The 11,472-nt window shown below is 52.3% G+C and overlaps 2 protein-coding genes across 2 annotated transcripts; both read right to left on the bottom strand.

Moving 5' to 3' along the window:
- Positions 1 to 1,135: 1,135 nt before the first annotated feature.
- GUITHDRAFT_147359 (hypothetical protein) lies at positions 1,136 to 1,902 on the bottom strand (the record flags this gene model as incomplete). Its single annotated transcript, XM_005821162.1, has 4 exons — positions 1,136 to 1,148; positions 1,189 to 1,441; positions 1,487 to 1,596; positions 1,727 to 1,902. The coding sequence occupies 4 exons, from the start codon at positions 1,900 to 1,902 to the stop codon at positions 1,136 to 1,138; spliced, it is 552 nt and encodes a 183-aa protein (XP_005821219.1).
- Positions 1,903 to 3,543: 1,641 nt separating this feature from the next.
- On the bottom strand, positions 3,544 to 4,554 carry GUITHDRAFT_119588 (hypothetical protein; the record flags this gene model as incomplete). Its single annotated transcript, XM_005821161.1, has 2 exons — positions 3,544 to 4,431; positions 4,495 to 4,554. The coding sequence occupies 2 exons, from the start codon at positions 4,552 to 4,554 to the stop codon at positions 3,544 to 3,546; spliced, it is 948 nt and encodes a 315-aa protein (XP_005821218.1).
- Positions 4,555 to 11,472: the final 6,918 nt, after the last annotated feature.

The raw sequence follows: 11,472 nt of genomic DNA, 5'->3' as shown, positions 1-11,472 counted from the left end.
TTCATCATCATCATCATCATCATCATCATCATCATCATCATCATCATCTCCATCTCCATCATCATCCTCATCCTCATCCTCATCCTCATCTCAATTATCATCATCATCTCCATCATCCTCATCATCATCATCATTTCCACTCTCCATCCTCGTCTCTTTCATGCATCTCCATTTGTTCATCAGCTCCCATGAGAATTTTCAACACCCAAAGACTCACGGCTCCCCAGACAGGAGGTTTGCGCAGGTAATACAGGCAGGAATCTTTCAGGATGAACCAGAGTTCTTTCCAATTCTGCAGTTGAAACGTGTTAACAACCAACCAAGATGGAATACAGACTGTCGTCATGTACACACCTTGAATCTCCCACTTTCCTTCTTCAACCAACCAGCCTTGTGCGGGTTTGTATATGCCAGTATGCTCTTATCTCCCTTCGAAAGGTGCGACAGTCATGAGAAGGAAATCGGAGGCACAAACAAGAGGGATATAGCTGTAAACATTTACCGCATCGTTCTTGTACGGCTGCATCTTAATCTCGTTGGCCACGATTCTTGTGATGTCCAATTCAGAAACAGCAAGGGCACGGAACAAGAGCAGCAGCAGCAGCAGCAGCAGCAGTGGGTGCAGCAGCAAGAAAAAGAGGAGGAGGAGGGTGGGGAGGAGGAGGAGGAGGAGGGTGGGGAGGAGGGGGAGGAGGAGGAGGAGCAGCAGCAGCAGGAATAAGAGATGCGATTCTTTGATTCGTATTTGGAATAAAACACAATGACAGGTCACATAGCTCGTGCAGACGTAGAGTAGAGAAAAGATGACGACGAGGTGATGAAGATTAAATGAACAGAAAGATAGAAGGATAGAAGAAGTCCATTCCAAGGTAACCAGCAAAATGAAGATGAAGATGGAGGTGAAAATGAAGGTGGTGAAGGTGAAGGTGAAGGTGAAGGTGAAGGTGAAGGTGAAGGTGAAGACAAGGAAAGGATGAAATTGAAGATAAAGTAAGATGTTGATAAAAAGATTCGGGTGAGGAGAGCAACAAAGGAAACAACGGAGATCAACAAAAAGAATCAAAACCGTGATGGGGATAGAGAAGAGTAAACACCATCATGATGAGACGCAAAAGACTCAGACCAAGATAAATAATCAAGACGACGATCTGCACAAGATGACATTCAAAATCACGAGACACAACGTACCGATCGTGAATGATCTCAAGAAACTCCTGGGGGAGGTCATGCCCATCGTCCAACCCCCTGTTGTTCCTCACAAACTGCTCCTTCGTCATCTTCCTGCTCTGCTTGATCGCCGGGTTGTGCGCATCTGTGTTAAGCATGATGACCGAGTATGCTAGCTTGAACGCAGTGTCAGGATGGCGGAAAGCACGAGGGTTGTTCCTATGGAACTGAGCAGCAAACGCGTCCATGATTCTCTCAATCTTCTGCGCTTCTCCTGCCAACCCTTGATCAGCATGGAGTTTGAGCAGCGTCGACCTACCTGGCAGACGGAAAGCGGAGAGGAACTTTCGGAGGGCATCGTCGAAGCCGAGCCCTGTGAAGTTGAAAGTTCCGACGTAGTGGTGAAGTACTTTCCCGCAGAGCTCGTCACTGTAGGACACAGTCATGATGAAACAAGCTCGGAAGAACGGATGAAGTCGTTCACAACAGTGGTGAATCAACCAACAACAAGTGGAACAGAAGGATACGAGCGCTTTCATCTATGTTGTTCGTGACCTACCCATCTCCGATGTAATCTCCTACTGCTGTATCGTCCAGTCCGTCGGTATAGAGCAATAGATTCGAAATCGTCTCTGGATCTCTCTCCAGACGTCCAGAATCTATCAACCTTTTGACCGCCTTCTTTGGATTATCCTTGAATTGAGACAGAAATTCCTTGTCTACAAACCCGTCCATGTCTTTCACCTTACAAAAGGTAGAGGCAGGCGGAGGCGGCGGAGAGACGTAAGTAGTCGGATCGGATCAGATGTAGAGACGCATATGGCAGGCGAAGCCGTTGATCTTGTCAAGGAGGGTGCAGTCAACTGCAGAGCAGGAGGTTGATGTTAGCGGGAAAGGAGGATCTGGGGAGGGAAGGGAAGGGGAAGAAGCGAGGGGGAAGGAGGGAGGGAGAGCAGGCGATGACAACGGAAGCAGCTGGAACGATGAGCTCTTGAGAACCAGGGAGCTGAATGATAGGAGTATGTAGGAGGAAGATGTTGAGAGAAGGAGGATATCTGAGGGTGGGAGAAGCAGGAGTTTGGCGGTAGGAGAGGTGCGAATACAGGCTGCGGAAACAATCGGCAGAGGGCAAGTCACAGGGAAAGGAGTGCAGCACGAGACAGGAGCAAGCAGTGCAGGAGATCGACGATGAATGTGGCAGAGGGAGGCATGTGGAGGGAGGGAGGGCGGAAGGGAGGAGGAGCAGGAGTTTCTGCGACAAGGGCAGTGGGCAGGAGGGGGGGGAGGCAGAAAAGTAGCTCAGCAGGAAGGACGGGGGGGTCATAGGAATGAAGTTCTATCAAAAGGACGGGTCCTTTTTGGAACATTGGGGGTACTGTTCACTACCCCTGATCATTATTGTTAATATAAAGGGGTACTTTATAGATCAAATTGGGGTACATCAAGAGGTATAGTTGCTTGAGGAGGGTATAGGTCTCTTGTGGTGGGTCCATCCACCCACGTACCATAATCAGAAGGTGGTGAGGTGGGCGCTCCATTTGAACTCTAGGTGACAGGGGGTGTGATATGAGAAGGGTGGGTATACAATACAAAGGGTAGGGTATACATATTAAGGGGTATATACATTACCCCCTTTTTATGTTTGAATTTCAGCCTAATTGATGGGTAATAAGGTCATGTTTGACCTCAAGGGTGGGTCTAGTTTGCTACCAGAGGGGTGAAGATAGTTTCACACCCAAACCCACGGTTAGATCGAAAATTAACCTCATCCCCACTCAAACCATCGATCGGACTTCAGTGCAGCTTCAGTGTGCAGTTCAGTGTGCAGCACAGTGCGCAGCTCAGTCACTGTGCAGCTCACTGGGCTCGGCCACCGGGGCAGCTCACTGGGCCTGACTCCGAGTCGGCCGGCGGCCGGACTACTGCAGCCGGACTGGGCCCGACTCCGACGGTCGGCCGGCGGCCGGACTACTAGTAGGCTGAAGGCCGGACTCAGGCTACCGTGCCGTAGTCAGACTGACGGTCAGACTGCGGCCGAGCCTAGCCGCAGCCGACTGACGGAATACAGTCAACTGGCACTGCAAGTCACAGGGTCAAGTTCAAGTTTGTAAGACTAGCAGTGTATTAATACAGAGCCAAACTAAATGATGACAGACATCAGCTGATCCAAGTCAGCATACTAGAACTTACGCACAGTGCCAAACACTCGCTAATCTCTGGTGCCCATCACTAAATTCACTTTGTGACTAAGTCACAGGCGGGCAGTGAACTTAAAGAGTACTGTACGGTCACGGTCCAACGGTTCCGGGACTCTGCCGAACTTTCAATGTCCGGGCCATCACTGTGCCGTCGGATCCGGAATTAACTTGAGCTGCATCATTGCCAATGATTCTCGGATAAGCTAAGACTATAGCCATCCCACAAACATACATCAATATCTGCTTCTCCTGCCCCCAGTGAGCTCTGAAAGCTTGCGAACCCTTGAAGCACCTCTGGGGCTGCATCGGGAACTAGCGGCGAGTCGGCTTCGAGCCATCCTGAGTCTGCGCTATCGTGCTCAAAGCTCGGCTCCTCTCCTTCCCCCAAGCTACAACTGCCTTCAAGTTTGTCGGAGCTCTCCTGCAGCTCCCTGCCAGCTTCCCACGACTGACGTCCAGCCGGGTCGTCGGTCTCGCTGTCCCCCGACAGAGACGAGCACGTCGGCGAGCAAGTTGTCGCATAACGCAGGAACGAGCTGAGGTTGTCAGAGTCTGCTGGCTTAGTAGCGGCTGGGGCCTGCCTCTTGTTGCTGCGCTTCTTCCGGTACACCCGACGCGGCGCCTTGCTCCAGTTCACCGTCATCTCCGCCCACGCCCCGTACCTCTCCCGGCAGCACTGCTCCAGCGCCTCCAGGCTCACGTCCGCCCCGAGCCTGCACGCGAGCTGGCGGAGCTTGAGCCAGGCCTGCCGGAGCTCCTGGAGCTCGTGGGGGTCGTCGGGGTTCCTCCAGCGGCGGTTGGAGAAGAAGTAGCGCGCGCTGCTGCTCCTCGAGAAGTCCGTCGCCTCCACCTCGTAGGGGAGGATGCAGCGGTCGCGGATCTTGGTGAAGCCGTTGTGCTCGAGGACCTTGTTGAACTCCACCTCCCTCACCCCGTACCCTCCCACGACTTGGCTTTGCGAGCGGACGGCAGGCGGGATGCATTCGCAGAGGGCGTCGTACATGGAGAGGCGGCCCTTGCGGGGGATGAAGAGGTGGCTGAGAGAGGCAGGGACGGCTCGGGAGACCTGAAGGGAAAGGAAGGCAAGTGTCAGAGCAGAGCAGAGGAGCAGAGGAGGAGAGGGGCATACCGCTTGGGCGAAGGCGAGGGCGACGGCCTTGGAGGCGGGGGAGGCAGAGGGCCGAACCATGATGGAAAGTCTTCAACAAGGTTGCAAGGGGCGAGGAGAGTGATGAGGGGGCTTGATCTGCTGTTGAAGGGGATTGATGGCTTGGATGGACGGAGAAGGAGTGGACAGGAGGAAACGCTTGTGGTCGGATGAAGAGGGGGGGGAGGTGCGGGAGGACTTATAGTTATATCTAAAACTACTTTTACGCTTATTGCCGAATGATCTCACACCGTTTCGTCGAGTACCCCCCCCTGCCCCCCGGAATCCAACGAAGTGCCGAGATGGCACGGTTCGGCACCAGCCGGAGTATAATGTACCCGCTGCCGTAGACATGACCGTCAAGAGTTCTTGAGATCGCGTCGGATCGGGAGTATAGGGAAAAAAAAACTGGTAGTCACTGCGCCTCCCTGCGCCGCCGGGTCCGGCCGCCACGTGATCGCGCTGACCGGTAGTCCGCACTACTGAGAATCTTACACTGTCTTTACTCAAAGTTAAGTTAAAAATCAGTACGAGACTGTAAGTACCCGGCGGCCGGGCCGCTTGCGGCCGGGCAGTGCTGGGCGGCCGGGCCGGGCACTGAGCCTAAGAGATACGGAAGTGGCTTGACAGTCTACACCTACAGGCACATTCGAGAAGAAGCACCGAGAAACTCTTTCCTTGGCAGTTGAACTTCATGCCGCCGCAGCCTCAGTGCGCTGTTTCGATGCCTTTACATGTGCAATCTCATGTCTCATCTGAATATCTCTCGTTCACGCTATTCAAAGTCCCGGGATCAGCTTTCATCGCTCTCCATCTTGCAACTGGCAAACTTATCTGTCTCTCCCTCTTCCCTCCGAGGCTCTTTTGGTTTTTCGTAGGCTCGCCAGCTCCAACATCGACCTTATAAGAACTCTGTGAAGGCGATTCAAGCCTCCGCAGGAAGGAATCTTATTGAGCAGGAGTGGGCAGCAAGACTCGAGGAGCTTTGTTCTTCTCTTACAGCCACGAGGGCAGCAAGGGCTCTGACGGCTACTGGACCTCTGATGTACAACCCCTGTTGGGCGACAGAGTGTGCCAAGTACGGGTGGTATCTCCTGTACTGTACGATCGGATGAACCTCGAGGAGGAGCAGGCAGCAGATCTAAGCGGACGCACAAGGGATGCTCGCTCGTGCACCTCGAAGATTCTCGAGTGGACCTTCAAGCGCAGTTCAATAAGAACTCACGTTGGATTTCTCTACTAAGAGGGAAAGCGGTGAAACAGAAGGAGATCTAACTCTCTTTTATTTCTTTCACACACATACACAAAACAAGACAAGACGATACACACAAAGACGTCTCAACAATCGTGGCACACACACGAAAGGGGAAGAGGACCACCTAGCTCTGACGAGTTTCATCCTTTTATAGCTTCGAGGAATGAGCCAGGGGTGCCGTCTCTTGGCTACAGAAAGGAGGGGTATCCTGTTCTTGGAAGTTGACAAGCATCCCTTCTGACCTTCGAGAGGATACCATGCTCTCTCGCAGGGAAGAGAACCCCGTCCTTGCATGGCAGCAAGCTGCTTCCAACGGGTCGTACTGCACAAGACGCACCCCTTCTGTTTACCTTGTAAGTCCCCCACGGGTACACGGTTGCTGCAACAAAGGCCTCCACAGGGGTCCTTTCAGCAGCTTCACACTGGAGTAGAATATCCTGGGTCATCCAGGAGAAGTCAGCTTCGAACACGAGTACGAGACAGCCAACTGTCCTTTCATCCTGATAAGCCTTTGTCTGACTCGGGCTCGGTTCCTATGAGCTCTGACACGCTCTTCTCTGCGCTTTCTTGGAGTGCTCAGGACTCAGAAAACTTCGCTTTCTCAGCTTGTCAAATCTGTTTTTTTTCTCTGACACGCTCCAGGCGCAGCACGTAAAATTCCTAATTGAGAGGCGCACGACGCTGCCGCTGCCGCTGTCCATGAGAAGAAGCAGAAGCATCTTGACGCGTGCGATGCTGTTCATATTGCTGAAGCAACTGACGGAGCGCCGGTGTACGCGAGAGATGGGCAACAGGTTCCCAAGTGTCGTCGGCGGAGGAAAATCCCTTCCAACGAACCAGATATTGCTTCGCACCATTACGTTGACGATGATTGATGATGCGAGCCACTTCGTAGAATCCAGGTACAGGTTGGGAAACCACAGGCTGCTGCAAATGATCTTTCCTGCGCACATGGGGGCGTAGGAACTTGGCATTAAAAACATCTTGATCCATGCGAGGGAAACGCTGGCGAACATCAACTCGATAATTGTTGTTGTTGCAAACCTCGGTGATAGGGAAAGGACCAATGTATCGATCTCGAAATTTGCGAATTTCAAACTGCTGATTGAATAAACGCGCGTCGATCCAGACCAAATCACCAACTTGCCATCGAAGCGGGCGGCGAGAAGGAAGTAGACGCGTCTCTGCTCGATTGGCGATGGAGGCCAAGGTATCTCGCACAAGGTTTTCACCTGCACGTATGTTGTCGACAGTCGTGCGGGCTTGAGGAAGAACCTGATCAAGGGTCAAATCCATAACTGAGCGCGGATTCTTGCCGTATTCCACTTGAAAGGCAGATAACCCTGTTTCACGACGGGGGGCATGATTGAGGGCAAACTCAATGAATGGAAGATGGACTGTCCATTCAGATGAACCCTGAGCGAGTTTAGTGCGGAGCATATCCAGAATGGTGGCATTGATCCGTTCAACGCGACCATTGGCCTGGGGATAGTACTTGGAAGAGTGGCGTACCTGAACACCTAGCGTCTGAAATACTGTATCCCAAAAATGCGAGGAGACATTTGGCCCATTATCCGAAAGGATTGCAGCAGGAAGACCACGAGTGCGATAGAAGTATTGGAGAAATAAATCCACAAGTTCCTGGGTCGTAGCAGACTTGTGAGTTGGAGCCAGCGTGACATGTTGCGAGAACGAGTCCAACATGACGAAGAGAGAATCATGACCTTGGGAGGTAGTCGGAAGTCCGCTGAGGAGATCGACGGAGATGACGTCAAATTTGTCAGCAGGAACGTCATGACTCTTGGGCAAACCGATGGGTTTCTGTTTGTAGTTCTTCGCAGCCTGGCAAATGAGGCAGGAATGCACGTAATTTTCGACATCACGCTTCATGTTATTCCAGTAGACTTTGGCAACAAGTGAGAGGTAGGTCTTGTCAGAACCAACATGTCCGGCATCATCGTGTGCAAGGCGTAGTACAGCCGCGCGGATAGCGGTAGGAACACAGATCCTCGTCCTGCCGGTAGAATCAACATAGTAGAGCAAGTCATCCGAAAATTCAAAATGACGACAACCCGGTTGGCCGAGCAATTCGCCGTCTTTGCCCAGTTGGTATAAAACCTGAAAGTCAGGACAGGTGGAGTAGTTTTGCATCAGTTGGGAGACGAACGAGGAATCCGTAAGCATCTGAACGGTATGAAGACCAACAAGAAGATCCCGAGCAATGTCTTCAGCGCGCATAGCGCGATCATGAGCCTGAGTCAGATCAGCGGGTGATTGGGGAGCGAACGATGGAGCAGGCGAGTCGCCTGAGATCCGACTGAGGGCATCAGCAACGACGTTAGTTTCGCCAGGGATGTGGTGGATCTCCATGTCGTACTGAAGGAAGGTAGACAACCAACGAGCCAGGCGGGGAGAGAGTTCAGACTGGGTGTTCAATCTGATCAAGCTGTGGTGATCGGTACATACACGAAAGCGACGACCAATCAAGTAGTAGGAAAAATGACGGAGACTTTCCTTGAGAGCAAGAAGCTCACGCTCATAGGTGGAGTAATTGCGTTCGGCGGAGGAGAGTTTCTTGCCATAAAATGCAACGGGATGTTCCTCGTTGTTTTCATCGATCTGATGAAGCGCGGCTCCAATGGCCAGGTCGCTAGCGTCTGTGTACAGGATGGTCAGCCGATCAGAACGGAAGTGAGCCAAGACTGGAGCCTGCGTAAGAGCTGTCTTGAGCGCGGCAAAAGCAGTCTCAGCAGACCGAGTCCACACGAAGCGACGTTGACTGGTTTTCAGCAGATCTGAGAGAGGTGCAGCATAGTTGGCAAAATTCTTGATGAAACGCCGATAAAAATTGGCGAGGCCTAAAAATTGGCGAAGTTGTTTCACAGATGCAGGAGGCGGAAAATCTTCGATGGCAGCAACTTTGCTAGCCTCGGGTGCAATCCCATGCGCATTCAAAGTATATCCGAGAAAACTGATCTGCGTCTGAAGAAACACACACTTGCTCCGTTTAACGAAGACCTGGTGGTGGCGGAGGCGCTCCAGTAGGAGACGCACCTGCTGTAGGTGTGAACGAGGATTACCCATGGAAAAGATTAAGAGATCATCGACGTAGACTAAGACGTTGTTCATACCTGCGAGGATGCCCTGTGAGAACTTCTGGAAGGCAGCTGTGGCCGTTTTCAGACCAAAGGGCAGAGCGCGGAATTGGTAGGATCCTTGTTCAGTAACAAACCCAGTATATTGAGAGCTGTCAGGAGTGAGAGCTAGCTGCCAGAATCCTGAGGCCATATCCAGCTTGCTGAAGTAGAGGGTATCCGTACTGGACACAGTACGCTGCGAGAGCACGCGCCCGATACGTTCCATGAGCTCGGTAGGGACGGGAGGCGGAAAACTGTCGTCGAGGAGGTGATTGTTGACTCCTCGATAATCAATACAAAAACGAAATTGAGGGACTCCTTCAGAGGAAAGACCTTTGCGAACAAAGATGACGGGACTCTGCCACATGACATCATTGTTCCGCTCGATGATGCCGCGTGCCAACAAGAAGTCGATCGTTTTAGCGAGCTCCTCCTGGAGCGTCGCCGGAAGTCGGTAGGGACGACGACGAATTGGACGAACGTCATCAGGAACCCGAAGGACAACGTCATACTGCCCCCGCGAGACAGGTGGCTGGATTGGTAGTTCGTCCACCAGAACATCGGAAAAATCCTCGAGTAGCTCCTGCAAGGCCGGAGCTGCGAGCGGCGAGGCCGACGAGGCGACCTGAGAGACCAATGAACTGGTAGAAACAGGCGAGGACACGGTCGCCATGACCCAGGGCATCATATCCTCAGGTGGAGGAGGCTGAAGCGTGTTCCAGTCCGCATGCCAGGGAAAAATCAAACACTGGGCTTGCCGCATAGCCGCGGAGCCAGGACCAGGGATGTGAAATGCGAGCGGAAGGCGTTGACGCCCCGCAGTACCATCCTGCGCTGGAATAGTAACGAGCTTGGAATGAAAGTCGATATTCATTTTCATCTTGGCAATGAACGGTTGGGACAAAATCGCCGGCAGTGACGCTGGAGAGTCCAAAATGAAGAACGTTTCTTGCGTTTCAACATTGGTGCCTGCAATGCGAAACGGCAGGAGGCAGGTTTCACGAAGCACGACCTGGGCGTCGCCATGAGCGAACTGAGCGGTAAGCGTGGCGGGAATTCGCTGTGTGGTCAATTGGAGCTGTCGCGCAACCTGACGCGAGATCACACTGATCTCAGCACCCGAGTCAAGCAAAGCCAGGATCTCGGAAGTAGCAGCTGGCACCGGAGAGGTGAGTGGTACAATGGGCAGATATAGAAGCGATCCTGAAGACGCCCCGTGCTCCTGAGAGCCAAGGGAGTGGAGTGCAATCGGATGCAAGTGTACCTCGAGAGCGTCACCGTCCAGAGGCACTTCATCTTCCAGTTCTTCAGCAAAATGCACCTGAGGACGGCGCTTAGGCGTCTTCGAGCGAGCAGCAATCTACAGCGGCAGCGGCAGCGTCGTGCGCCTCTCAATTAGGAATTTTACGTGCTGCGCCTGGAGCGTGTCAGAGGAAAAACAGATTTGACAAGCTGAGAAAGCGAAGTTTTCTGAGTCCTGAGCACTCCAAGAAAGCGCAGAGAAGAGCGTGTCAGAGCTCATAGGAACCGAGCCCGAGTCAGACAAAGGCCTATCAGGATGAAAGGACAGTTGGCTGTCTCGTACTCGTGTTCGAAGCTGACTTCTCCTGGATGACCCAGGATACTCTACTCCAGTGTGAAGCTGCTGAAAGGACCCCTGTGGAGGCCTTTGTTGCAGCAACCGTGTACCCGTGGGGGACTTACAAGGTAAACAGAAGGGGTGCGTCTTGTGCAGTACGACCCGTTGGAAGCAGCTTGCTGCCATGCAAGGACGGGGTTCTCTTCCCTGCGAGAGAGCATGGTATCCTCTCGAAGGTCAGAAGGGATGCTTGTCAACTTCCAAGAACAGGACACCCCTCCTTTCTGTAGCCAAGAGACGGCACCCCTGGCTCATTCCTCGAAGCTATAAAAGGATGAAACTCGTCAGAGCTAGGGGGTCCTCTTCCCCTTTCGTGTGTGTGCCACGATTGTTGAGACGTCTTTGTGTGTATCGTCTTGTCTTGTTTTGTGTGTGTGTGTGAAAGAAATAAAAGAGAGTTAGATCTCCTTCTGTTTCACCGCTTTCCCTCTTAGTAGAGAAATCCAACGTGAGTTCTTATTGAACTGCGCTTGAAGGTCCACTCGAGAATCTTCGAGAGCCTCGCCACCCCTGGTGGTTCCCCTCGACTATAAAACGATCGTGAACAACTGCTCAGGTGGTCTGTCCTTTCCCTTGCTGTGTGTGCAACGAATCGATAGTGTGTTGGTGTTATCATGAACTTCATATTTCTACTCTTCACCTTTGTGTGCGATCCAGCGGAGGTGCTTTGAGCATTCACTGTAGACGTCTGCAACCAGTAAAAGTCGGGTTGTGACACAATTTGGTAGCGTTGAGTTGGCGTAGTGATTGATGAAGTAGCGTTTAAGTGTTGGCATAGTGATTTGTTAAGCTCAGGCTGTCTCCCTACAAGCGACTTGATGCACATTTATTGTTCTACCGCTTCAACACAAACATTCATATCAGACCTGGAAAATGACATTGCTACTTAACTTGACTTGACTCGCCTCCTACGCTCCCTCCCTCCACGT

Source organism: Guillardia theta, assembly GCF_000315625.1.
Source record: "Guillardia theta CCMP2712 unplaced genomic scaffold GUITHscaffold_151, whole genome shotgun sequence".
Classification (NCBI taxonomy): domain Eukaryota; class Cryptophyceae; order Pyrenomonadales; family Geminigeraceae; genus Guillardia; species Guillardia theta.
The sequence above is the reverse complement of the archived record's forward strand: the minus strand, read 5'-3'. Positions and strand labels throughout refer to the sequence as shown.